At 41.6% G+C, this 26831-nt stretch overlaps 1 protein-coding gene across 1 annotated transcript; it reads right to left on the bottom strand.

Moving 5' to 3' along the window:
• Positions 1 to 357: 357 nt before the first annotated feature.
• On the bottom strand, positions 358 to 26831 carry abcc6a (ATP-binding cassette, sub-family C (CFTR/MRP), member 6a). Its single transcript, XM_030729517.1, has 31 exons — positions 26445 to 26831; positions 23136 to 23312; positions 22849 to 22974; positions 17018 to 17155; positions 14723 to 14845; positions 13552 to 13613; positions 13296 to 13427; positions 12027 to 12233; positions 10663 to 10840; positions 10264 to 10425; positions 10054 to 10146; positions 9291 to 9494; positions 8245 to 8391; positions 8062 to 8149; positions 7426 to 7495; positions 7185 to 7311; positions 6913 to 7089; positions 6654 to 6821; positions 6264 to 6447; positions 6066 to 6150; positions 5860 to 5977; positions 4947 to 5154; positions 4540 to 4850; positions 4053 to 4252; positions 3740 to 3866; positions 3421 to 3522; positions 3158 to 3304; positions 2904 to 3062; positions 2575 to 2741; positions 2288 to 2482; positions 358 to 1663 (listed from the first exon to the last, which is right to left on the bottom strand). The coding sequence occupies exons 1-31, from the start codon at positions 26484 to 26486 to the stop codon at positions 1555 to 1557; spliced, it is 4533 nt and encodes a 1510-aa protein (XP_030585377.1). The 5' UTR covers positions 26487 to 26831; the 3' UTR covers positions 358 to 1554.

Here is a 26831-nt window from a genome sequence, read left to right as displayed (position 1 = left end):
AGTTTTGCCTTAATCCAACAATAGTCTTAAATGTGAGCATGCTTGCCTCACACTTTCAAAGTGTAATTATCAGGAAAGACTCGTTCTTAACATGAAATGTGTCTTGTTTGTTTTTTTAAATATGAAGACTTGTCAGTTGCAGTTCGGCTTGATATTCTCTGATATAAATAGAGATAATCTCTCACTATAGTTTCATGTCATTATTTGAAATTGCCTTAATCTTTCCATAGCACTTCTTTTTTTTTTTCTAAACCAATTTCACCTCTATTCATATAAGAATGTGAAGTCACTGAGTCAAATAAATTTTATTTTCCAGCATGATGTATGCAACAAAAGACATTAACAGTAAAAGGTCAGTGAAAATGATCAAGCTTGTTATAAAAAGTATAAATATAATATAATCCTCATAATTTTAAGGACATTTAATACATTTTTGTCATATGGTATAAATAAACACTTGGGTTTCTCTTAGAATACATTGTCTAAACCAGTAAGACAAAACAGTAAATGCTTCTTCTCTTTGAAAAGTTCATAGGGTTCATCCTTTGACTTGAGAGTAAAAATCAACATGTCAGCACCATAAAAAAAAAATACTGATTTTTATCTTCTCTGTGTGTGTACAGCCTGGGTCTGTGTGGTAGACACTGAGAGACAATCACACAGAGATTTATCTCCATTGTTTTCACGAGGCATTCTCTTCATTCATGGTGGTTTTCACTACCGGTGTCAGGTTAAATCTGACCAGAAAGGACTCGATTGACTTTTTTATGTGTTTACTTTGACAGAAATAAACAATGGCCACAACATAGTTGGATGATTACTAATGTGCTGGCTCACTTCAATGTTTTCCTTTTTTTTCCCCTGACACATAAAAACTCCAAACTGGCTGCCACACGCTTAGATTCTGAATGCTGTACAAACCTCACTTCCCCATCGTTTGCCAGTGCGAACCGTTTGAAGGTTAGTGTGTCAGAGAATTTCCTGACCCAGTTTCTGGGACAAGAAGACAAAACAGACTTTATCATTTCAAAATGATTAAATTGCCTCTTCTTTGGTATACAAGGCTAAAATAGAGTAAGTAAACATCCATATTTAAGCCTGAGAAAACATAAAAAAATACACCATGTGCTTAATAAACACTTAAAAAAAACCTACAAAAATAATATAGCTCCCATTCTTAAAGAGAATGAAAATTCTTAAGATCTGTGGTACCCTTTCATTCCAGCCTTTGGCCTAATCTTTTTTATGGAATAAATTGACTCCACTAATCGATATGCAACATTTATAGCTCAGAGACTCTCAAATATCCACTATAGCGTTCCTTTTTAGTGTTCATTGTCTGAGGTGAACAATGTCTTTTCCTGACTTGGGACAGTGTGTTAAAAACCAACAAATGCTCTTGAGATTCATCGACAATGCCCTCACAGAGAGGTGTTTTAGAGCTGCCACAAAGTTTGGAATGGCCCAAATTAATGTGTGTTGGAGAGCCATAAGCATAAGGTGCCACATCTGTACACCAGGTCATCAGTTCCACGGCCAAAGCCCAACAGAGACCTAGACCAGCCCAGCTTCCCGACACATTCGATAGAACTGCCCCTTCTGTGAGATGAGGTTGGCTGGAGAGTCCATCTCAGAAATGTGGCCTCTGTCCATGACGATAACTCTGCAAAGCAGCAAAAAAGAAACAATATTGTTTACATCCACCATATAGGTGTGTAATAAAGTTCAAGGCACATCTGTATTTCTATTGGCACAAAACAGCCTCTGTGTCATCTGACATGTCATCGTTTCTTTTGCTGCATCTGGATCTCTGCACCTGCATCATTCAACTAGCATGTAATTTGCCTCCCATCATCTAGACACTCAGACCGCAGATGCTTTCACATGGTCCAACAAAGGGTCTGGCTCTTCAGATCCACAGGCAGCAAGAGCCAGATCCATTTTTTTAAAGGAGTTTTAACATAGGCATAACTTTTCTCTGTGTGGTAATGAGTATCTACAAATTACTGATAGAGTAAATTAACAATGCATTCATGAATTTTTGCAGTTATATAATGCAAAACTAACCCCAAAAAACAAAAACCCCAAACAATTCACGTTTGTCACATGGTAAACTTGAATTTGCCCCACAGCCCACAAACAGAGTCCACTGCAATAAATTCCCATCTTTACTTCCTGAGCAGTGTAACATCTAATACAGTATCTTTATCTAATAACTCACTAAAACGAATTAAAAAATTGTCACCATTACTTCAATTCACCGAATAGACAGTGAATAGTAATGTACCTGGTGTAGTCCATGATAGTGTTTAGGCGGTGAGCGATGGTCAGGACAGTGCAGTCCTCAAACTGTGTGCGGATTGTTGACTGGATGAGTGTGTCGGTCTCCAGGTCCACAGCGGCTGTCGCCTCATCCAAAACCAGGATCTTGGTTTTCCGCAACAAGGCTCTGGCTAGGCATACGAGCTGGCGCTGACCCAGACTGTATACGCAAAGGAGAAGAAGGGAAGATAAGTATAACATAGCAGAAAAGCTGTTTTATCTGAATTGTCATATTGATGTGCCTTTCTATACCTGAGGTTTTCTCCTCCCTCTGTGCATTCATGGTTAAGTTTGTCAGGCAGATTAGACACAAAGTTTTTGAGGTGCGCAAGCTCCAGCGAACTCCAGACCTCCTCGTCTGTGTAGGTATCAAAGGGGTCAAGGTTCATCCGGAGGGAGCCTGAGAACAGCACAGGATCCTGTGAGAGAGGACAGCAGGTGTTATTCATTCATCGTCCAGACTGGTAACAGAATCAGTACAATTTTTTATTGTCTCATTTTACACTGGATACAGATGACAACTACTGCAAACAGTTCATGTGATGAAAGCCAGATCTCAGTGTGAGTTAATACTGTTGTACCTGAGGAATGATAGTAATGCGTGATCTGAGGTCATGGAGTCCAATGTCAGCAATGTTCACTCCATCGACAAAGATCTTTCCCTTTGCTGCCTCTAAGACCCTGAAGATTCCCAAGGCCAGTGAGGACTTTCCTGCTCCTGTTCTACCCACAATTCCAACCTGAAAAAATAAAGGTTTCAGAATTTATATTTTAGATAATTAAACAGTTTAAATCAAGACTATAAACAATTTTAACATCACACAAAATGAATTACCTTCTCTCTCTCATGAATATGCAAAGAAATTCCTTTCAGAGCCAACTCAAGGCCTTTACGGTACTGCAGTCCGTAGTCCTGGAACTCTATAGTACCTTTCTGAGGCCAGGCCTCGGGCAGTGAGCTGCTCTCTATACTCCAACTGGCCTGTATCAGACAATAAGAAAGGATGAGTAGAGAAAAAAAAAACCCTTCTCCAGTACAGTTTTGGATTTATTGTCCTAAGCAGTGATTGGTGCGTTTTGTGTAGTGGGAATACTGACCTCTTTAGGCGTGTCAGCGTACTCGTTCACTCTCTCAACAGAAACAATGTTGTTTTCGACATCAGTCCATGATCGCACAATCCAGCTCAGGATTCCAGTAACCTGCAATATGCAGTGCAAATAATTTTACTTTTCCTGAAATAAACAGCATTTTCTGATTGTAAAAAACAATGCAATCTTAACTTTTTCCCCCATCTAGCTCTCTCATGCTGCTGCTGCTGCTGTGTGGTCAGTGAAAATGACTGTATTTCTGGTGTTAATAAGATGGATACTGGGACATCTCCAGCAAAACAGTGTGATTGTGGGTAGACCTTCTTACCTGGAGAGAGTGTGACACAGCCAAACCAACAATGCCTGGGCTCAGGGTGCCTTTCCCCATCACAGACAGAATGGCAGCAGCTAAGACCACACCATTACCAACAAACTCCAGATTGACTGCCAACCACCTGTGGATATAACAGTGATTCAGCCTTTAGGCATAGAAGTTCCAAAATGTGTCCTCATTACTACTTCATAAAGCAATTACACCTCCTAATGTTATAAACCATCACCATCCCTCATAAACTCCTAAGCGAGCAAATGGATGTATAAATAAAGCTAAAACCCTTTATAATCATTGCATGTCCTCTCACCGAGTGGCCACAAATCGGGGAAAGTAGGAGGTCTGATTGAAGTCGACCCTCTCATTAGCCTGCAGAATGAACCTGGACTGCTCTCCGAAGGCTCGGATGACGCTGGCGCCTTGCACTGTCTCATTGAAATGGGTGTAGATGGGCGAACGGCTCACAGCTTCCAGCCTGCGCAGCTGACAGGATGTGGCAACATAGAAGCTCTGTGGGCCACAGTGGAAATATAAAACATCAGCTTTAATGAATGAAACAAGTGGGAGCGCTCGGGGCTTTCCCATAATTCAGAATGCAACATCTACAGTATGTCAGCAGGTGGGAAACAAAATACAAGTGGATGGCAAAATCAGCAGATTTGGTTTTGGAGCCTAGAACTTTCCAATAACATAGACTAATGGAACCAAGCTCTTGCTATGCAACATTCAACAGAATCATCTCAAATAAGAAACTAAAGATCAGAGTGGGGAGTTTATATTTTGGGGAGAAAATGTACCTGAACAAAGGCATAGAGGAAAGAGAGAGGCAGGATGATCACGGCTGCAAAGGGCGTCGCCATCAGCACAATGATGCAGACTTCCATGAGCTTAAACACGTAGCTTAGCATCATCTTCAAGCCCTCAGGCACCATGCAGTCAATAGCGTCAATCTCCTTGGCAAAGCGATTCAGGAGGTTGCCACTTGGCGTGGACTCAAAAAAAGACATTGGAGAGTGCAGCACGTTGTTCAGCAGGTCCATGTGCAAGTGGCGTGAGGCGATAATGCCACAGATGGAGATGGCAACAGTCGTACCAAAGATAGCAATACCTATAGAAAAGGGGGACATAGTGCTTATTAAAATGTAAACTGTCTGAATCCTTTAAAGTGCTTTTCAATGAGGACTTATAAAACCCACTAACTGACCCTGTACAAAGCCCAGAGCCCCAAAGACAGTCAGTTTCAGGTCTGTATCAATCTGGGTGCCGTTAACAACAGGATCATCAGCCCACATGCTGAGCCAGTAGTTGTAAGCCAGAGAGGCGCCTTGCTGAAAGGCGTACAGGAAGACAATGGGAATGATGATGGCCAAACCGATCGTCTTAAAGTACTTCTTGTACATCTCCAACCTCACCTGTAATACAAATAGATAAAAAGCAGCAGAAATAAGAGAACTGTCTTCACATTCATTGGCGTATCCATCCATTTTCTGCCATTTATCCAAGTCCAGGCCACAGACATTAACAGTTTTATTTATCTTCATTGAAACAGCAATAACTGTTTTCTGAGAGCTGTGTGCCTGACATGGACATGTTAGGGATATCCATTCTCACTGACATCCTACAGACCCAAGAGTAGAAAAACCAGTCAGAAACTGAGGCTTTACAAAAGTCTGAAGCCTGAGCTTTTGTTTACACAGTGATGCAGTTTTAATGAGCATCTACCACTGTAACACCACATGTAAAAAGCATAACAGGTCTCCTGTAGAATAGTATGGCAGACATTTAGATAGCAAACAGATATGGACCAATATCAACGTGCAAGTTTAAAGCTTTAATTTTTTTTTTTTTTAACTTTGCTTCTGTGCTACTGTTTGCTGTTTGGTGCTGGGCAGGTAGTGGAAAGGTGGCTTTTTATTGAAGAAAAGTGGCTTATTATCTTGCTTTAGCCAAAAATGACATACGATGGGGAGTGACTGTCTACCAAAACATTAAACTTGCACAATTGTAAAATAGCAACAATCATTTGCAAAACACTGGCAAGCTAAGAGTTGAGGGTAACTGCAGAGCATGGTGGGGTGTGGCACTGACACCCAATTTTATACCATTTTCAGACTTACTCTTCCAGTGCGTGCCTTGTCAGCTTCAGTGAGCTTGCCCAACTCCTCTGGTACTTGTTCCTGGTCTGTTTCAGACACAGGCTCCATATTCTGCAGGTTGGTATTAGTGGTGTCACCCCTAAGGAGAGGTCAGAGGTCAGTTTCATAAAACAGGATGGTTGGTATTCCAAATATGAGAATGAGAATTGATGTGTTTGTCAATGTACCCGATGAGCTGCTCCTGTGAGAGGTCTCTGGAGAATGGCATGAAGTCGACCATGCTGAGACGAGCATTAGACCTCCTGGAACCAGCTACGTGAAAAGCATGCATAGTGGCAAGTTATTAGTGGAGGTTGTCTTACTGGGAATCTAAAAGACTGTTTTTATGTAAAACAGCAAAATGAATTTCTGAAATGTCTCTTCACCTCGCTGTATGGCGCTCTCTTTTCGCTCTGTGCTCGCAAAGGTGTGGATGAAGTCTGCAAAAGCACCGTGGCGGCTGAGGAGCTCCTGGTAGGAACCACTCTCTGTGATTTCGCCATCTACCAGGACGAGGATGAGGTCGGCCTGCGGCAGGAAGCTCATCCCGTGGGTCACCAGGATGCGGGTCTGTGTAGCAAGCCACACAAGTTAGAAAAATAACATGTAAGCACAATCCAACACTAAATTGAGGCTTTCTTGAAAACAAAGGTGTCAGCAAAGTGGCGGTTTCCATATTATGATAACAATAGCACATAACTTGTAAGTGGCGTAAGTGTCTTTGTGGCTGCACTGAACTAGATGAACTGTACTTTGACAGCGATATGTGGCATTACCTTGTCTCTAAGGACTCCTTTTGGTCCAATGACTTTGTCAAAGATATGTTGACCCACATGTGCATCAACGGCAGACAGCGGATCATCCAGCAAGTAGACATCAGCCTTTCTGTAGACAGCCCTGGCCAAACTCACTCTCTGCTTCTGTCCGCCTGAGAGGTTTAGTCCCTGTGGGGAGAAAAAAATATTTAAAATGTTTGAGACTCAACTTATGCAAGAAATACAATTTTTTTTTTCTTTTTCATCAAGTATTCAATACCTTCTCTCCAATTTCTGTAGCATCTCCAGCAGGTAGGATGTCCAGGTCAGGCAGCAGGGCACAGGCCTCCAGCACACGGTGGTACCATGTTTTCAATTTGTCACGGCCAAATATGATGTTGTCTTGGACTGTGGCGTTCTGGATCCAGGCCTGCTGGGGAACATACGCCACAGAACCCTGTGAAGACACAGTCAAAAGAGAGAACATCAATATTTATTACAAGTTACCCACAAACTATGAATAGACCTTGTTATGGAACACAAGCTTAGTACCTTGACAGTAACTTGGCCACTTCTTTTCTCCGTTTCTCCAAGCATAGCGGACAACAATGAGGATTTTCCACTGCCCACATGCCCGACCACGGCAACGAGGGAACCGCGAGGCACACGGACACTGATCCTAACACGGTAACAAAGAAGTGAATTTTCCTGTAAACCTCAAGTCTTTGATGTTATTGTTGATTTTTTTTTTCCAATCTCGTTTTTTCTAAACACATACATACTAAACACGTACCGTTTGAGACACGGAGGACCCTCTGCAGACCAACTGAAAGTGCCATTTTCTATGACCACATCTTCCCCATCTATACAGTAAAGAAAAGATCAACTAAAATGAACAAAACGTGCAATGAGCACTGGAAAAAAAAAGCATTCTTTCATACGTAGTGATAAACAACCTTTAAAAACAAAGTTTTCCCTTGAAGTTACGCAGCAGGGTGCAGTTGGGGCATAATTACAAGTGAATTTGCTTAATCATACAAATTACAGAGCTGCTGCTTTTTCACAAGCTGTCTTAGGAAGTGTTGACAGATTACAGACAGAGAAGTGCCGTATATTTTTTTATTTCTCTCTGAATCATATGTCTGAATTCATGCTGTGATTTACGTTCAACCGCCGAAGGGAACATCCTATAATTACCCTGTCTACCAGTCAGCCTGGGGACCCAGGAAGTGACAGTGCACATGATCCATACAAGGCTGTGGTAGTCCACAGTTATAAACAACTACATCGTGTGGGATGCTTATATTGATTATGACAGCCTGTGATTTTAGGCTGTATGGGGAAAGCAAACTGTGTATATTTGTGAAATTGAAAAATATGGAAGTGTATTCATTCAGTGTAATAGTTTATATATGGGCGGGGTTCTTACCAGAGCTCAGTGATGTCTTTGAAACACTGTCCACTTTCAGTTCTTCTGAGCACAAGTACTTTCCCAGACGTTTCAGTGAGACTATAGCCTGAAACAGTCAGGGAGTAGGTTAATTGTACCCATATCTGTTGTAGGACTGTGAAAACATTCCTCATTAGGAGATAGAGGACAAATGCAACCTACCTGCATGGTTGTGCTTATTGCAAATGGAAGCTGACTGAGTGGGGTCTTCAGGATGTTGATTAGTGCCATGGAGACAAAAACCTTCTGTGCATCCAAGACATTCTTGTCATCAAGCATCACATAGACTCCAAACATAGCGAAAGCAATCTTGGAGGGGGAAAAAAAGCACTAAATGTTACTTTTATGGGCAGAATCCTGCATGCTCTTTAGACACAGACAATTCAATTTTAAGCATAAGGATTGCACTGGCCTAAATTGATCTAAATGTCAATATGCTTTATCCCACGCCGAGACAAAAACCAGGAGCAATACTTTAGCTGTCTGATACTGCTTTCTGACTTCCCCGCCCTGTCTGTGGCACTTAGCCCCAAATCTATTTGTTCTGAAGACCTGAATCTTTAAAATCAGGCCACTTATGTATAATTTAAGAATATTTTGCCTTTCTAGCAAGGTTATTTGATCGAATAAGACGAAATTCTGTTCAGACATCTCCAGAGGATAAATCGTAGTGATTTGATGATCTGGCACTACCATGTTGGGATGTGGTGTTCAGTACTTGTAATTATTGTATTGTCTTAGCTGTAGTTTGCGTTAATAAATGCTGGCACAGTAAATTGGTGTAATGGTGAACATTATACCTGTTGGTGACTGACTGAACATTAGATTTAGCCCAGTGTAGGCACAAAATAAATTACTAAATTAAATTCTTAAGAATTCCCACTCTCTGGATGTCTGCTTTTATGGGATGCTACCTACAAGAGAGTCCTGAATGAATGGGCCCCTGTGGAGCTGTGCGCCTAAATTTAAATACAGGTAAACTTTTTTCTTCTGCAAACTAAACCCTTGTTTTTGATAGAAGAAGCTGAGACGAGAGATACAATTCCATTTTCAAATTTCTGCTGATTTTGACTGATACCTTTCTGTAAGGATTACGAATGTCCAGCACAACGGAATGAGCTATTTTCAGACTTTAGATACACAGGTCTACTTGCTCTATATCTATATTAGCCTCTATATTGGCATGGCTTTCAATGTACTGTTCTCACCAAGAAAGAGGAGGAGTTAAAGGATGCAATGGAGATGGAGTAGAGAATCTGAGACTTCTTCAGGGCCTTGAGCTCCTTTTCTCTGTAGCCCAAAACCTGCTCCAGGAAGGCCTTCTCCCAGGCATAAAACTTCAAGATCTTTATCCCATTCAGGATCTCATTCATCAGTCTGATGCGGCCATCCATGAACTTCATTTGAATCTCCTGTTGACCAGACAGAGGGGTTTTTACTTGATATTGTTTGAAAAGGAAAACATGCAAAGCTGAAACTGGGGAACAGCGGATAGAAAATTATCAGAACAAAGGACATACATTCATTTGTGAACATGGGTTTGGCTCCTCTCATTACAGCTGTAGTAGTTTTCCTGAACATCACAGAACTTGTTTAATTCAGTAAGAATTTATTGCTTGTTACATTTTAGTGATTTTTATAACAAGGAAACAACAAAGAGCCAGGAATGTGGTCACTGCATTCAAGACTAAGTTCGATTAAACTGGCATCCAAATTTACAGAACCCTCTGTTGTTTTTCCAAAGAAATGAAAAATTATGCCTTTCTACTGCCCACCCTTTCCTGTCATTGTTTTTCAAGCATGTTATATGGACCAGACATCAAAAGGACAAGGGAGAATGTACCATCCAGGCCAAACACCCACACAGCTCTTCAGTCACTATCTAAACCAGCTGTGGCATCCCTGACCTGACATGCCAGATGTCTGGGCTACTGGAACACGAGTGTGAAGGATTCCTGTAACAGCTTTTACCTGCAGCTTGCTTCTTTTCTTTGCAATGAATCCGTTGAGTGGAAAAATGAGAATGACAGTGGCAATTCCTGCCAGAGCTGATGGGCCAAGATGCTGAATAACAGAGAGGATATAACTGTCAAGGTTTTTTTGTTTTTTTGTTTTTTTTTTGGTCAAGCTGCATTTGTGCATGAATAGGATGCATTGTGAAAACACTACATTTCAACATACCTGCCAGAGGAAAAAGAGACAAAGGGCAATTTCAATAGGAGCCAGCCAGACAGCATTGAAGTACACAACAAAGTCCATGAGCTTCTGAGTGTCTGCTGAAACCAGATTCACAATCTCGCCCACGGTGCACGTCCTCCTGGCAGAGCTGTTTATCACCAAAGACTGGATTGACGACAAAAGAGACAGAGACATTTTAGCATTGTTTACCGTGTAATTTTATATCCTCATAAAGATTTCACACAATCATTCATCTTAGGTAAAAGCTGCTAATCACACACTGAGAACCGTTTTCCAGTCTGGAAGAAGATAAAGATTTTGTTTTTGCCACTTACGACATAATTTATGTTGTGTGTCTATGCTGGTTAGTGGCTTCATGTGCGTCGATACAGATTTACTCACCTTCCTGTAAACCAAGCCCATGACAGCTGTCTTCACCCTCATTCCCACTGTGAAGCAAGTATACATGTACTGATGGTTGAAGAGGGACTGAAGGCAAGACAGGAGGAACATGAGCGTGGCGTAGAAGTAGCCCTTCCACAGGGGTGCATCTTCGTCTCTCATGAAAGCCAACAGAAGACTATGGAGGAGGAAAAATAGATCACGGTTAATTAATTCCAGTGTTCAGCAGTTTGCACATGTTGAATTTTGTCTTCAACCTCTGTATCAAAGCACTGTTTCTATATTTTTCCTGGAAAGTAGTGAATGATGCAAAGCAAAACAGGCGCAGACAGGTTTTTACTCTTTTTACTGATTCAATCTGGTATTATCTGACTCTCTTTGTGTGCCTTAACCAATGTCCTTGAGCGCTGCTGTGGCTGCTGGCTGACTGGTCCTCACAAAGTAGCTTGGGTTGCACAACAGAGCTCAGCCTGTGGCCAGGCTGCCCTCACACTTGGCCAGCGGCTCCCTTATTGTGGTCCAACTGCATTTCTGCCATTTAGAGCCTCCTCTCCCTCTCTTCATGTCCTCCTTACTGGAGCAAAGACGGCTGTGGTCTCGTCTACTTTTCTTGCTCACAGCTCTATGACCGTAATTAACACTTCCACTGATTCTGTGCTTTGCATCAACAACAACATTCCAGTCTGACTGGTGGGCTGGTGCGGCGGGTGGCGGGTCAGCCATGACCTGTTTTCACTGCTGCCAGCTTCAGTTGTTGTTCGGCTGTTGTCATAAATCACCAAAATCCCTTAACGCTATTTATCTGTCTATCTCTCTCTATATATATATAGATATTTTAGACAGCCGTATTTTAGTCTGCTGTTTCTTGAATTTTCCCAGCAGTAAACAATAAAACTTTATTTTACTCTAGCCTGGACTGCAGTGCATCCAGGTAATTTCAGTCAGAGCTGAGGTTTGGAAGGGTTTGACTGTAGCTTTCCTTAATACAGTACTCAATGCCATTTGGTTTGTGGGACTCCAAGCAGTGAAAAAACTATATTTGAGAACTTAACAACAGTATCTCATTCCAAATATAATGACACAGTTTCTTATGCTTAGTAACCCTCTTTCTATCAGACTACAGCTGCTTCATTTCTATCTTTATGCTAAATTGTCCTACAAAAACTTGTGGATTGTATTCATAAGAGAATCTGGGGGAATTTCAGCAATGGAAAAAAAAATACCCGTGGGCCTCATGATACTGGGCTGAGATACATTTAATATCTACTAATATTGGCAGGTCATAGTACAGCTATTTAAAGCCAGATGGCTTTCATAAGAGTTAAATTTGGGGTTCTGGTGGATTTTTTTCGTTTAAGTCTTACCTCAGCACCTGAGGGATGGCGAACATGAAGGCATCGTGGAATATGATACACAGAGTACCGGTCAGGAAGTATGGCCCAAAATTGCGTGCTAGTGTTCTGAGGAGGAAGAAGCCAGAGCTTTGCTCCTTTTGCAACTTCCTGAGGAGCTGAGCCTGGTCTGGCAGTCGGCTTCCCAATGCCACACCTGCTGCTAAGGCTTTCTCCTGCCTACAAGAGGGAAGAAATGCACACAGTTACAGACATCTACGTCAAAGATGCACAAACATGCTGTTGCCTTTAACGTGAAACTGTAAAAAAGCAATTTTTTCTTTTCGTGCCATCACTGATTTTGCTCGCAGCTGAGAAAAACATCATTTGCTGAAATAATTATTAGACTTAACGACTGCTTTCAAAGCACTTGATCGTGTTAACAAGCCTCAAAAATGGCACAGAGCTCTAGTCTTGGCATTATGGTATTGTATGTCCTCAAGTGAGCCTCTCAGGGCCTATTTTTAGCCCTAAATGCCTGTGGTGATGAGACATCCCAAATTTTAATTCGCCACAGTTACAGCTGTGCTCTGCTTGGGCCATTAATTCGACTAGCACCACGTTGATGTTTGACCACATTGTAATAAAATGGGATTGATTCTTTGGCCATGACTATAAGGAGAGGAGTACAGGGGATCACAGGCCTGCGTCAAAATAGCAAGACACAAGGAACATGAAAGACAACATGTGCATGTCCTGCACATGCCATTTCTTTGTGTTTCTGCTGCAGATTCACGCACCAACCGCTGGCTAATACGCATAGTTTGAAAGATGAGTGTTTATCAGGTGAGAAGGGCGAATCAAAATTATGTTATTGGTTCCATTATAGAAACTGGAGCATCCAGTTTTTGCTATAGTTTCTGCTTCCATTAGTACACAAGGGTCCACTAGAGTATGAATGACATAAATTTCATCATCAGGGGCTGCACGTGACGCTCAGCACAGCTGTTACTGAACCCTCCAATTTGCGGTGACACCACAGACTTGTCCATCAAGCCACAACACTACGCGGGTGCCAACTGCACATGCTTCTCCCAGGCAGACTCCAAGTGGACTAGAAAGTAGTATAAGCAGAACAATAATGTGATTGTGGTGTCTGCAGATGTCTGTGTACGTGTCTGCAAGAGAGCGTAATCCTGGCCATACTAGGGACTGTAAGGCAATATATACAAAGTGCATTGCAGTACTGCTGTCAATACCTAGAGTACCAGGTTAAATGTATCACATTTAAATAATTCTCACTTCTGAAGTTTGGCGCATTCAGCTGTCCAGTCCTGTTCCAGAACTGAGATGATCTTTTGTGACGTGTCTTCTTCTCTCAGGGTCCACAGATCCCCTGCTTCCAGCGGAGTACGATATCCTTTGACAACAAGTCTGAGGAAGAAACATGGGAGACGAGTCACACAAAACAAACATATTATTGTAAACAAGGACAAACTGTTGCTGTAGTGATTCAGCCAATGCCTAAAAATGAAAGGGTTTTAAAGAACCATCTTACCCGGTGAACCACCAGAAGAGGATCTTTGACAGGAAAGAGGCATCTTTCACAGGACAGGGATTCTGCAACAGATTAAAGACCAGACTCACTGTTGTTTTCGCTGTAAATCTGTCACCACTAAATGGCTTTTGAGAAACACACATCCTAACAGAGGCCATCGGTTGATGGTTGAATGGTGCACTTGTGAGGGGTGTGTCTAAGAATGCTAATGTGTGTAAACAGCACTGTACACTCAGGTGGTCCAGTCTGAGGAGCAAAGGCCATGAACTCCCACAGAACAGAATAAATAGCGCTCAGTGTTAGAGCACGGTGAACATGACGTTTTGAGGTCTAGTGCAGACAGAGCGGAAATGTGTCATCACAAACTATAACAAGAGGATACACATGCAGACAAACACAAAGTTTGTCCCGTCACGCAAACGTTTTGGCATCTCCTCCACCCTGCCACCCCCTCACCGGGGTGTTTGCTCTCATCATTACCAGTGCTCTTACTTTCTGTGTCCTCACCTCCTCTCTTCCTATGAGTAACTCTAACCAGAGCATGGGGCAGAGCAGAGGAGGAGGTGGAGGAAAATGGGTGTGTCCACCACGGCAGACTGTGGCTTCTGTACCCTCAGCGTCCTCACTGCTAGCCAGCAGTTTGTTAGGGGACTTTTCCAGCTATTTCAATTGTTTACCACTGGGGAGATATTACATCACATGTCTGTTTGATTAATTAGAAGCTCATTTTCATTCAATTGTGAGCTGCCCCCAAACAGCTTGCTATTCTGAGCACAACAACATCTTGCCAAGCTCATGTTTGATGGGGTAGTCAGATCTGTATTAAGTAATTGCTTTCGCTGTTGTGTGGTCATGGACTCTAAGCAGTGGTCTCGATGTTATCTCACAAAGTGAGTGAGTAGCGTTAAAGGTATGCAGGAGAGCACACGCGCAGATACACACACACAAACACACACATAGTCATTCACACACCTCTCACAGGAAGCCAAAGTGGATATGTGAGAGTGAAAGGAGGGAGGATGTGAATCACATCATTTCCTCCAAAAGTGAAAAGTGTCTTGACAACAAAAGTTGAAAACCACAGGATAGCCACACAGGCATTTTTCGATCCTGGATATCGGATCAGAGAGGACGTTCCTGACATAAGCGGGATACATTCTCCTCTGCCTACCTTTTCCAAGATGGTTTTTCCCTCTGGAGGCTGGTCTGCAAAACAACACAGGAATAGCTGGGCCAACTGGATTGTGAAGTAGGAGAAGAAGGCGAGGTATCGTACAATATCAGAGGTGATGCCCTGTGGAACAAATCAGAAAAACAATGAAAAAAAGAGATTGATAATGTCAGAATGCTACAGTTAGAGTTCCTTGAGTTTATTTGTTTCAAGCGATTTCAGTTTTGTAAGTTAGACACTTATTTTAAACTTGGGACACAATTAATTGTCTTTGTGGCTGAGCTCACGCCACAGAAAAATAACACCGCTCTTACATGACGAGGGTTTTCATTTGGATCAAAATGTGTTTTGGTTGTTTCATCTCTTTCAATATTACTTAACAAATCACACAACATCCTGACTGTGGTACAACGCATCATTTATCACCACTGTGGCTTTCTGTGCAGTTTCACAACAGCACCAACTTCATTACATAGCCGTTTCCTTGCATACACATTGTACAGCAGAGGATGGTTTCTGCACCGAGATCACAGAAACAATAAAGAGTATTTTGGACCTTTAGGCTAAATCAGGGTGAAAACCCAGAGTCTTTAATGGTGTGCTTTATATAAATGAAGCAACAGTTAAATCTGTCTCACAGTCACGCTAAGAGCCCATATCTGTAAATAGGAAGATTGTGGTTTCACAAACCAGCACCCTTACTTTCAATCAAGGGAGCAGCTGCAGTATTAACCACTCAGAACCTTTTGTGAAATATAGGACTTGCATGTTATTCTTGACATACAGAAACTCTGGGTTTTGGCAGAGGCTTTGTTTACTACTGGGTCAGAGCCACTGCCACAGACTGTGCGCTATGCAGCAGTATGGCTATGCATACGAGTTGGTCTGATGCCATGGTAAACAGTAAAACAATTTTCTCTCAAAAGTGTGGTGCTGTGCCCAGACAGGCGATACAAAGAAGCCAAATGGATCCGGCCACACTGGGAAAAACAGGGTCAGGATGGTCCAAAAGTGGCTGGGAAAAATGTAGGTCAAGCAACTAAGAATGGCCCAGGGTCCACAAACATGAACTCTGTCAACTTGAGCTGTCAACGCTGCAATTTGAACTGGACACTTTCTTTATAAATATTTAGAGCACATCTCAGCACCATATGTAGTCCACACAGAATAAAACTGCTGAGCTGTGCTACTCTGCTGCTTCACAGCGAAAGAAAACTTCTTACTGTTTTGGAGAGGGCTTTGTGGCAGGCTAGGCCAATTAGCCTACCAGGAATTATCACTTACTTTGTTTTATGAGTTTTAGGGGACAGTGAACATTGGCGCTGTCTACAAATCTGAAACTTTTAATGTCACTCTTGAGATATAACATCTTCTAGCTGCCAGCATCAACAGTTATTGGAGCAGAGAATGTGGTAAAAAGCCCCCCAAAAATTAACTGAATTTGACACACAGATGTGGTCCATCGTGACCTAGAAATAAGATATGGAGGATATACTGTAGTATAAATTTATAGATGGTTATATGAGCACAATGTGTATGTGTGTCTGTCTGAAATTAAAGCATCTGTGTGTAAATCATATATGGCTTTGCATTGTGTGTGAATGCATAGATTTCCATCTGGCTGTGTTTACAGCAGTGTAGGGCCATAAACACAGCGCTGACGTTCCTCTGGTCTGACCCTGGGCTGCCATGTCTCACCAGCATTTATCCCAGGCCCATCATTACTCTCCCCCAAGCAGTGTGGGAATGTCACACAGAGAAACGATAAAACAGAAATATGGATATGTGTGTCTGTGTTTTTATAGAAATGCAAATGCGACTGTCCCATGGCTGCGTGAACAAAAATACAAACCTACCCCCATACAACAATGATTGCTGTGTTTGACAGAAGACACAGGAAGAAAAGAAAACCTTAAACACACACAGGCTTGACCAGAATTGGCAGTGTCATCCTCCAGCACAATGTGATAACTTTGGGCTACCTTGGTTAAAATTGGGGGATGAAACAGAAATTCTTTGCAGACACAGGGTATCGCTCAAGCTGTGCTGCTGGAGTCTCGTGTCTAGACTGTGAGTAGGAGCAGAGCTGATTAGATACCTCTTCACGGTGTTTAGACATGGCAGGTTCACAGAGTTCAAACTGGACACATTTCCAGATTCACTTTGGCCCAAACCTAGTTTTGATTTTAGAGGGTTTGGAGGCATGGGCACACATGGACACGGAGCAAGATATTAATGTTCATATTAAAGGGTATAGAAAAAAGTTCTTTAAATATTAATAGCCTAACTACATACCTCATCCATGGCCAGCTGGATCTTTGCTCTGAGAGGCACCAGAGAACAAACAACAGCTAAGACCCAGAACAGGAAGAGGAATACGGAGGAACGACAGCCTCTTATTCTTTCCAACTGGATTATGCACAAGGCCAGGATCTAGACAGAGAGAGACAGAAAGACTTAATTTAACAGTTCACATGTGTGGTTCTTGCAGCACAGGGCAGGAAACAACTCAATCCCAGAGAACACCAGAGTGCAGAGAGCCAAACTCCAATCTGTGATGCCACGTTGATGAACTGCCTGAAGTGACTTCATGGACAGCAGGACCAGAAGAAACAAATTTTTTTAAAAGCAAAACAACATTTTGCAGTAAACAGCAGTATATTTTTGGATTATATCTTCCAGAAGTCTTTCTTTTGACTCTAAATGGACCGATGCCAGTATGAAGAATCTGGGTTTGATGTTGTGCAAAAAAAAGCCCCAAAAAACTAAAACTAGAAGAATAATTTCTGTTTATTCCCAAGGTTTCTCTCCCACTCAACAATAAGCAAAACTAGCTAATAACAGCTTAGAAACCAATTTCAATAATTATCCAGCACAACAGTGAGTCGAATGCAAAATTCATTTAGGGACAAAAACCAAATACAGAAGAATCAGTCCGAGAGTGCAAACCTCCACCAAGGTGGCTCACTATAGATGTGATATTTTTAATCTTTATACAGTACTTTCTATATGTTGGCAATACACAAGTTATAAGGCTTGAAGACCATGGTGGATATAAGCAAAATTTTAATGGATCGTTAACATGACTCCACTCTACACCCCTACAAAGTTTAATCAGAGTTATTCAAAAGTTTTTGAGCTGTCGTGTCTACAGACAAAAGGGCACACATGCACGCAAACGCTACCAAAAACATAACCTTCTTGGTGGAAATAATCATAGTAGCTGCAGGTGCAATGTGCTACTGAGCTCATTTTAGCTAACAAATAATGGTTTTATGTTATGACTGAAAAAAGTGACCAATGTTGGGATAAACTATGGTTAACATTTTGCAGGACCTTTGATTCGTGGACAAACTTAGACTTGATATTGTGTAATAAAACTTCTTCTGGTTAATGTCACTGAGGCTACCTCGCTTATTAACACAAACACATGATTGCAGGATGCTGATACTTAATGGCTGTGGGTGTCACTGGATGCCACACATAGTACTTATAATTCAATTGAAGATAAAGCAATGGTTCTCTGCCAATTAGCTGTAAGTGACGGTGTTTTCCACAGAGCATAGATTTTCTCTGAGCTAGTGTATTGCAGTCTATGGTTTTATAAAAAAAAAAAAAAAGATACTGCTCCGATACTGGGAATTCCCTGGCTGCAGGCATAAATATGACTTGGCTTTCTTCCCTTTATAAAAATGATGTCTGCTGGATGGCCTGCATATACGTTCCTGTTTTCCCAAAAAAACAAACAAACAAGCAAAAAAAAAAGACTAATTTGGTTTAGACATGCTGGCTATCTGTCTGTGCTCAGAGGAGGCACGCATCTGCCCGTGAACCACTGTAATTGGTCCCTCACTGAGCGCCTGGCCAAGTGAGACGTCACTTTACCGTGCCAGCTCATCACCAAGTGGAGAGAAAGCGGATTTAGGTTTCATAATGAGCACCACATTGGTTTCTCTGGGATGAGCCACAGTGCTGTCCTGTTATAAACTGCTGGTTTGCCAGTTATATAACTTTTTTCCCCCCGCAGCCTAAAGCACTTTGTGAAAAGAGGGTGAACATCTTTATGCTGATATAAAAAAATATTCGTGTCGCAGTGATGATGAAACATTTATTCAAATAAATGAACATTTGTTCATTCCTTTTCTCCACATTTGTTGCTCGCCAGCCCATCAGAGAAAGAATATAAATAGACGGGCACTTACAGCCACACATGTGGGGAATTTAGAGTCTCCAGTCAACCTGACATGAATGTGTTTGGGAAGTTGGAGGGAAAGGCACAGACACAGTATATAAGGGATGTGAACAACATGCAAACTCAAAACACTCAAATGTCAAATATTTTTATATGCTTTAGGACTGACTCTATTGTAATTAGCAATACTTCCTAAGTAGCTGGTTTAATATTTTTCCCAACTTGGCAATTTATTCTGCGTTAACTGAATGTTTTTTTAAACATATGGCCAGAAATATCTATTGGCTTAATATAAATAACTCGGCAGTGCTGTTAGCAAAAGATTAGCAGCCTTTTAATGCTTGTGGTCTGGAATTGCAGTTGTGCGCACCTGAGCAATGTCAGTCCTGCAGTAACTCTCTTTTAGCTCAATTTTGTGGCTCTAGTCAGCTAAACACTAAACGCTTAAATACTATATGTTCAGCGGGTACTCAAGATTTACGATTATTGTCATGTGCAATTAGAGAAAAAGATGAATTCCTTATGCCAGAGTTGGTCTTCCATTTACATAAAAGTGTCTTACAGTGCCAGTGAGGCAAGTAACTCAATACAGCATAACACAGCATGATGTGTAGGGGCAGCCTAGCAACATATAAACATTAAACAAATGCAATAGTCAATAATTGTATGTTTTTTTTTTTTTTAGTACACAGAACAGCTAGAACCTTTCATCTGCATATGGAAACAATCTTCTTAACTATGCTAAGTCTAAAAGTAGATATACGTTGGTTATCATAAATACAAAACAATTAGCTGAAAGATGCTAAAATAGTGCTGACTGTTTAGGGAGAATTAGCTGATTAGCTCTGGGGGTTCATCGATAGGAATGATGTGATTTTACATGATCATTTGACCTATTGCTCAATTCATTGTATTGACTACTGCAGGAGTTAAGTAAGACTTCATTATTAATGAAGCCCTGTTTTCTCAAGCTGAACATACAGTATGCTGCAGGATCTTTGATCAATTCAAGGGAATATTCTCAAGCCTTCTATGGGACTGCTTAACACCACATCTATTACACCCACTCTATGTTAGTCAGTTGTACCAAGCCCGTGGCAAGAACTTTCTTTTGTTTGCTGGTTCTTTTGCTCCCAAACACATAAAGTCACATCGGCCACAGTCAACCTTAACATTAAACTACCCTTAGGTCAGTATACAAATGCAAGGTCCCGCTTATTCCTAGCTTTCCACTCTGTCTTGCCACCATATTGCTGCAAACTATAAGCCCATCTGTTTGTAGGAGTCAGTGGGTGGAACTAACTTCATCACTAGGCCTGAATCAAACCCCGACCTTATAATTACATGGGACGTGTGCAGTGCTGGGGATGGAGTAGGAGCTTTACGTCATTGTATTACTGATTATAGTCGGTGTCATGTGTGTACTTTGCATCAGTATTCACCGCAGTTCATTCGTGGGCTGACTGACTTGGGCAAAAGCGTTCCCATACACTAACTTCAGTTGAAGGGCAACAAAACAAACTCCTCAGAGCAACAAGAGCTCAGTGTTCCTTTCCTGCACCCAGGGACCGGTTGGCGGTATGTGGCTAGAATCAACATCTAGAAAATTATATCCTTTAATAAAGATAAGTCTGGCATGTAGATTAAAAGATTGGTGACATGTTCCTGATATGATTTAGGAGATGCTTTTTTGTTCACCCCCCTGGTGTGAGAAATTATAGATTCCAAATAAGGCACCTTTTTTGAGACTTATCCTTTTGATACAAGAGACGTCTCAGTGTATTTTTAACCCAAACACATGCTGGTATTTACTCAAGAGTCTGAAAAGACCACAGGTGGACAAAGCCGTCTGACTTGAAGGGAGTGAGACTGAGCAGGACCTGTATGAGGCTGCAAAGAGAGGAAACTTTGTGCGGTACGTAAACTTATACGACTCTGTGGGTCAACTTTATAGGTTCATAGGACCGCAGCAATCCTTCCTGTCTGGCCTCTGCACCCTTGCACAGCATTGTACTTTCTATCACTCTTGCTCAGGATAAACAGCATTTTAAACTTGCCATGCCACCCATGTTGAGCTATACTCCTCTTCTCCTTTGCCTTTTCATCCAAGTTAAGTATCATTTAAGATCTACTGAAAATGAGTGGGATCGATGTTCTCAGAAACATTTGGGGATTTTTTTCCATCAACAAAGGTCAAAACATTTCTCTGATTGCACACTGGCCGTTATTTTCTATAAATAATGTTCCACAGCTCACCCTACACACCACTGTGATCCAGGTCATGAGGGCCAGTATGGTTTGCTTCAAGATGTTTCGAGGGAAGAGACAAACAACATTTGTAAAGATTAGAGATCTCTCATAGACTTCCAAACTCTGCACATGTCTTGGATTGATTCAGATCTAAACATTTGAGTCTGAGCTTTTTGCTTTGGGTTTTTTTTTTTTTAATTTTGGGTTTGGTTTATACCCAAATGAGGATTCTTGTTGCAAGGGGAACTGGAGGGCTATTTTGTCCTTATCTTTTCCTATTTTTTGTAGTGACGCTGCAGCTGAACCCATCAAGCTTAAATACAGTTTTGGTCAGAACAATGGCGCTCAGAGGAGCATCTGGCATCAAAACTTCCAATCCAACAGTACACCTGTAGCCTATATAAAGACTGAATCTTCCTGTGTAATTAGGGTTAACTCAGACTACAATTGTGTGTCATTGTCTTTGCATTCACTGGATTTGTGTGTGTGTTTTTTTTAAAGACAGCCCAAAAAAGTTGGAAGAAAGTCAAATGATTGGATTGAAGCAAGAGATTAGTCAATGCTCTTCCACCACTAAGCAACTCGTTTGAATGCTAATACACAATTGGTCAAGCACCAGCTCTAATTTATGGAATGGACAACTGCTGTTTGCCCAGCTACCTGCCTGTAACCTGAAATGATGTATCAAGTAGAAAACGCTACTAAAGAACATTATAAAGCATAATATTTCAAATAGGCCACAACGCAATGTGTACTGTTTCCAAGGTATATGCCATGCTACATTATGGTCATATTGTTTCAGATATTTTACAGCTATAATGGAACACAGTTGTACATACTTTGGAAAAGAGTGATACATACTGCATTTTGTCTTTTAACATAGCTGAAGTGTTATATTTCTTTATGAAACATGGCCACTAGAAAAGCACCTAAGAGTCACATTTTCATTGCATTGGAACTTTGCATACATGTATTTATTTACATTGACTCCACATCAAACAGTAACTGATGCCATTACAGTATATAGGTGCTCTGCACTCTGATGAGTGATTATCAAATACAGGCAGGGTACTGTGATATTTGCATTGCCTGATACACCATAAATCTAACCACAGTGGTGCATCTTTGCACCTCAGTGTCTGGCCAACATTTGCAGATTGACATGTGAGCCAGCAGGACACAAGCTGAAATATTTCCAAAACTTTTCTCTTAACCTAAAGCAGCTCAGAGAGGAGATAAAATGGCAGTGCTGCAAATCAGTCTATATGCATTTGTATATGTACTATATACAAATCCTGGGCAACTAATGCACAATTAGATAATTACTTTGCATTAATAGAACAGTTATAGTCTGTGTTTAACAGCCCTGCAAAAACGTGCAGTGTAGAGCTTGCTTCCTTATTACTACAGTCTTTGGCTTAGAATTTTAATGCTGTGTTTTAATGTTATTGCTCCCATTTGGACTATATGTAGTTTCTCCCTTAGTGCAAACACTAAGAACACACTACAGTGTTTTGGGTGACTAAGGAATTGATAAATTCAGCTTCTCCCATCCTCAATTTTCCAAATGTCTTGCAAGTGTGCATAGCCTTTTCAAGCTCAATAAAATATGAAATTTAGATTGACTTTGATTTGGACAGATGTATTTGTGCGCAAACACTTGAAACAAAGCCGCAGTATTTACCACAGTCATGCTGCGTATAATAGGGCTGAGCAGGAAGACCATGTGGTGTTGGATGTCCTGGCTCCTCTCCAACAGGATGTAGAAGAACTCCACAAAGCCAAATGAAGCCAGCAGGAAACCCAGCACCTGAACGGGACAGAGAAGTAAGAGGAGACTGAATTTGCCAAATACATTTGTGTTTAAACTGTGTATCTTTCTGAGAAAAAAATGGCAAATGTTTTGCCTTCTTTTCTTCTTTCGGTTATGGGAAAAACTGAAGAGTGGCCAGCATTTAAGTGATGTCTCACCATCTTGGCAGAGCAGAGGCAGGACATTTGAATGTGTCCGCGGTCATGGCAGTAGAGGTGAAGACAGTAGAAAGGGGCCAGCAACCACAGATAGATACAGGGGACCCACACCAGCACTGTGTTCTGGAAACACTGGGTTAGGTCTGGGTTGGCTGTGTACCATGTACGGTTCCAGTCCTGCAACACATAAGAAGTTCAAAAGTTCAGATCAAAAGAATATACTTAAAAGCCAGAAACTGAGGTCAAACTGTGAGATTGTATTCATCATCTGACAGAGTAAGTAGGTTAGGGCCAAGTGCAAAGAATCCACACTTGGTGCAGGTCCTGCGTTTCATCCATCAATCCAGTGGAGAGTGAAACCGCAGCAGGTCAACAGAAAATGTGTCTGTGCCCAGTCCCGCTGGAAAAGGCCTCCTTTTACTAAAAAGCTGAGTCAGTGATCATTTTTTTTCCCTGACCACATCTCTGGCTTGTTTCCCAAATTGAGGAGGACAATGTAAATGTCAACAAATTAAACTATGAGGTCAAGGACTTTAGTAATAATGAAGACCATAAACTATAAAAAAAAAAAATCTGTGCAGACGAGGTGTGTTGAGCAAATGCTGCCAAAACGCTGAGATTATGTAACAGCAGCACAACCAAGATAGTCTGTCCGTCGTTAAAAAAAGATACTTGGAGCTAAATGGCTTGTTGTTGTCAAGCTTCCCTTGTTTATCACCTCGCTGCCCTAATGAGGGGCAGGGTGTCTGGCTGTGCTAACAAGACTGCCCTGCGGAGTCACCACAGGAAGTGGTTTTAAAGCTTCTAGCATGGCACATAAGTCTGGCTCTGCTGGTAGACTTCCAACTGGGATAAGGTAAAGTGGCCACAATTGTTGGCAGCTGCAGGGTTATTGTGTAACAACCATCCACCTACACCTCTATGAGTGAACCACAGCAGGTGATACTTTACACAGACTGATGCTGCAGCTTGAGGGGACTTGTCTGACCATGAACAGTGATTAATTCAAGTTTACCATAAACCAATACTGTTTACCGCCACAAGGGTCTAAATCATGAGCTGACTGTCGGCTGCTTGTTTCAGTAAAAATCAGAAACGATACAAATCGTTGGATGCCTGGCTAAACATACCTGGCTAAAGTTATGCAACGAGCGCATCATTTTGCACATACTTTATACAGGTGGTCTCTGTGTGGTCTGCTACACCAAAATGCATTTAAGTGAAAAACTGCTTGAGAGGCAGTGAGTGGGTGGCTACTTTCACAGACTCATCTGAGTTCTGTGGTGAATGGCAGGCAGATGAGCAGCGTACTTTTATGATGACATCCAACCTATCAAAACCTTTCCAAGTTCTTTCTTGTGCTTTTTTTCCCCTCAGTCCTGTTTCTGACCCTTGGCTGAAATGGTTTCAGTACTCTAGTAGATGCCAACAGTGTCTATTTTTACCTGACAAGCACAGTGATGGGAAAGTGGAGAACAGAGACATTTACTGTCCTCTGAATCTTTTATGTCCTCTTCATTTGAGAAACCAATTCAGTATATTATAATGCCCTTGAGTTGAGGAAAAACTGTTAGAGAATTACCTAACGTGAGTATGTGACGTGTATAAACTATGGACACTGTAATTTAAGGGCGTGTTGATCACTCCCCTGGCTGTCTCACTTTGTCCCGCTGTTCAAATTATAGATTAGGTTGATCTAAAAAAAAAAAGAAAGAAAGGAACTAAACACACTTCTAGCACCTAAATTAAGCTCTTTCAAATTTCTTCCATCCATTTTCTTCTGCTTATCCAATTCAGGGTCCCGGGGTGGGTGCAGGGGCTGGAGGCCATCCCAGCTGCCACAGAGTGAGCAGCAGCATGCGCCTCAGAGAGGTCGCCACTCTGTCACAGGGCTAACACAGAGAGACAGACAACCATTCTCCCACAATTTAGAGTAACCAATTAACCCAACAGTCTTTGGACTGTGGGAGGAAGGCCGAGTACCCAGAGAGAACCCACGCAGACACAGGGACAACATGCACTCCACACACAAAGGCCCCAGGATTCGAACTTAGGCCCTTCTTGGTGGTTAGCACTCTTGCTGTGAGGCAGCAGTGCTAACCACCATGCTGCTTCTGGATCAGTTTGCTGAGCTGGACTGTGCAAGTTCAGTATTAGATCCATATAAATCAACATTACTAACCCAAGGCTGTGACCAGTGAGTCAGCAATGATGTCATTTCCAAAGTATGTAAAAGGTCAGTATATTTAATGACAGAAGATACTCTGTGGCTAAGAAGACACAAAAACATCTGTTACAACATCCTGTAAGAACAGCACATCTGTGTTTTGAAGTCTCACAAGATACAGTAACACACTTTCACTTTCTCGGCAATGTTTGATGGCAGTTGTTTTGAGGTTTTGCAGGAGCAAAAAACAGAGAACGAGCTGTAACAAGAACCAGAAACAGGGTGAAAGAGGAAGGACGAGGGTTGAAAAAGTCAAGTTGTGAATGAATGCATTTAATAATTTTGGCAGTCCAGCTGGCTCACAGCCGTTCCTTTTATTTTTGAGCTGGGACTCAGAGTGTGGAGTTTTGTAAATATACAAAACTAAAAACCATTTTCAGTTACAGCAGCACTCTCACTGTGATGTATTTCATCCTGTCAGCATCGCATAGAGCTGAATTACAGAGCACAGTGACGATAAACACACAACTATGACACCAGTCAAAGGTAAACTCTCACATTCAGACATGCTTTAGATTAGACTGCTAATGTGCTGTTACATACATACTGAGAAGGCCAGTGTATGGTGGGTTTTCTCCTGTACAGCTGACTGCTGCCAGCTAACATTTTAAGTTAACTCACTCCTTTCTTCATCTTAAAACACACAAGGTTAATATTTTTCATTCAATTTACCTATTAGCGCCAGCAATTCATCTAATCATGATGAACAGCAGGGCAGACTGCTAATCAGGCTAATGATAATGACACTGATTGTTTAAATTATTAGATTAAAAAGAGTTTAAGAGAGTCAGCAAGAATTATGCCAATGTATTCATGTGCGTAAACTTCACTAAACAAATGCTGATACTCAATTCATTCTATCAAAATCACAAAAACATCTTTTTGAATTCATTCATTTAGCAATTCATAGATATGACTGTAAGCTCAAATTAAATTAACACACAGTTTGCATCAATAAACAGGTGACACAGGCATCATAACTGAAATGGTTATTATTTAAAAGTGACTGTGGCTGAAAAAAACCCCCACACACTCTGCAAATAAAAATGATTCCAGGGTCAGTGAACACATCATGAACTCACCCATAGAGGGTCCAGGCCACTGAGTCTACAAAAGGCATCCATCCACTCGTTGGCTCCTTTCTCCCTGATGCTCCACTTGTTGGGGTCGATCAGCACTGCTCCTCACACTGGGTCGTGCACGTTCTCAGCAACAGCACCAGTGAGTGTATTTGTGTGTGACAGGGGGAGAGAGTGTGTGTCCTTAAATGACTAATGGTCGTATTTCTTGGGTTTAGCCAGTCCTCGCTTGTCTGTCTGGGTGGCACGCTGTGTTTATTAGTGTGTGTGTCTGTTTGAGTGTGTGACTTTTCCTGCTCTGTAATAAAACATCTCCTCTCAATGAAATCCTGTTTCTGTCTGCCTTGCTGTTTGAACTGGTGCTGCCCTGAGATTCTGTGTCTTTCTGAC

Source organism: Archocentrus centrarchus, chromosome 1, assembly GCF_007364275.1.
Source record: "Archocentrus centrarchus isolate MPI-CPG fArcCen1 chromosome 1, fArcCen1, whole genome shotgun sequence".
In the NCBI taxonomy this organism is placed as follows: domain Eukaryota; kingdom Metazoa; phylum Chordata; class Actinopteri; order Cichliformes; family Cichlidae; genus Archocentrus; species Archocentrus centrarchus.
Note: the sequence above shows the minus strand (reverse complement) of the source record. Positions and strands in the feature narration are given on the sequence as shown.

Coding starts and splice junctions, on each gene's coding strand:
- abcc6a (XM_030729517.1), bottom strand. CDS start 26,486: ATGGATGCCTTTTGTAGACTCAGTGGCCTGGACCCTCTATGG. Junction 23,313..26,444: donor GTGGCCTGGACCCTCTATGG/GTGAGTTCATGA, acceptor TATGTGTTGCAG/GACTGGAACCGTACATGGTA. Junction 5,155..5,859: donor ACAAGGCACGCACTGGAAGA/GTAAGTCTGAAA, acceptor TTTGTATTACAG/GTGAGGTTGGAGATGTACAA.